General features: G+C 33.2%; 1 protein-coding gene across 1 annotated transcript in view; it reads right to left on the bottom strand.

Moving 5' to 3' along the window:
- LOC104169068 (putative ATP-dependent RNA helicase TDRD12) overlaps positions 1–782 on the bottom strand; it is a 36,235-nt gene that overhangs the window by 14,352 nt on the left and 21,101 nt on the right. The window contains exon 15 of the mRNA XM_009709878.1: positions 543–660. Coding sequence (XP_009708180.1) covers positions 543–660 — 118 coding nt within the window. The remainder of the gene's footprint in view (positions 1–542; positions 661–782) is intronic.

Genomic DNA, 782 nt, shown 5'->3' with positions numbered 1-782 from the left:
CTTTGTATGAACCTACAAAGCAGATGCAAGTCAATTTTCTTGCTTTTGATGCATAAAATGGAAAAAAGTAAGCTTGAAACCGGGTAAGTGTCTTTGCTACTGCAAAGAACTTGAAAAGTAAAAACTCTACCAGAAGATACGAGAAGTTATTTTAATAAGTTTTTGGAGTTTCTAAACTATTTCAAAATGAAAATATCCTCTGTAGGAGACAATTGTGAAATCACGGAAATGCTTTGAAAATACTGGTAGTTCTTTTAACTAATGCATCAAAAAAACCTCCTTTATGTTCCTTCTAATAAGTAAGTTTTTCCCTCACAGCAGTTAACCCTGGGACTCAGAAACAACGACAACAAAAGAGAAAAGAAAGGAAAAAAGACTCACTGTAGTACTAATATGTAAGGAGATAACTAGAAAGAATTCATAGGGAACTGACTCTGTGGAAGTGATGAGATAACCTAGTGTAAGTATTTAGTGTAGAACCTGAGTCACCATGAAGACATAATACAGAAGAAGACATAACTAGAGAAAAAGAAAATACTCACCTAAAACAACATGACTGCCAGAACTACACTTTTTTGTCCACTGCTCCAAAATATACTTGAAATTAAACTCGCTCTCTTTATGCATTTTCAAGGAAAATACTGAGTTACTCTTCAGTGCCTGGATGACAAAGTAAAAAGTTATACTTTCTTCCAATACAGCAATAACTGCTCTAATAAACTCTAATAAATAGTGTATCTTATTAGTTTCTAGCATACATTAGCTACTGTAAAGAGAGAGAA

The sequence above is a fragment of the Cariama cristata genome, unplaced genomic scaffold, assembly GCF_000690535.1.
Source record: "Cariama cristata isolate BGI_N322 unplaced genomic scaffold, ASM69053v1 scaffold15861, whole genome shotgun sequence".
In the NCBI taxonomy this organism is placed as follows: Eukaryota; Metazoa; Chordata; class Aves; order Cariamiformes; family Cariamidae; genus Cariama; species Cariama cristata.
This window is presented reverse-complemented; position numbering and strand designations above follow the sequence as displayed.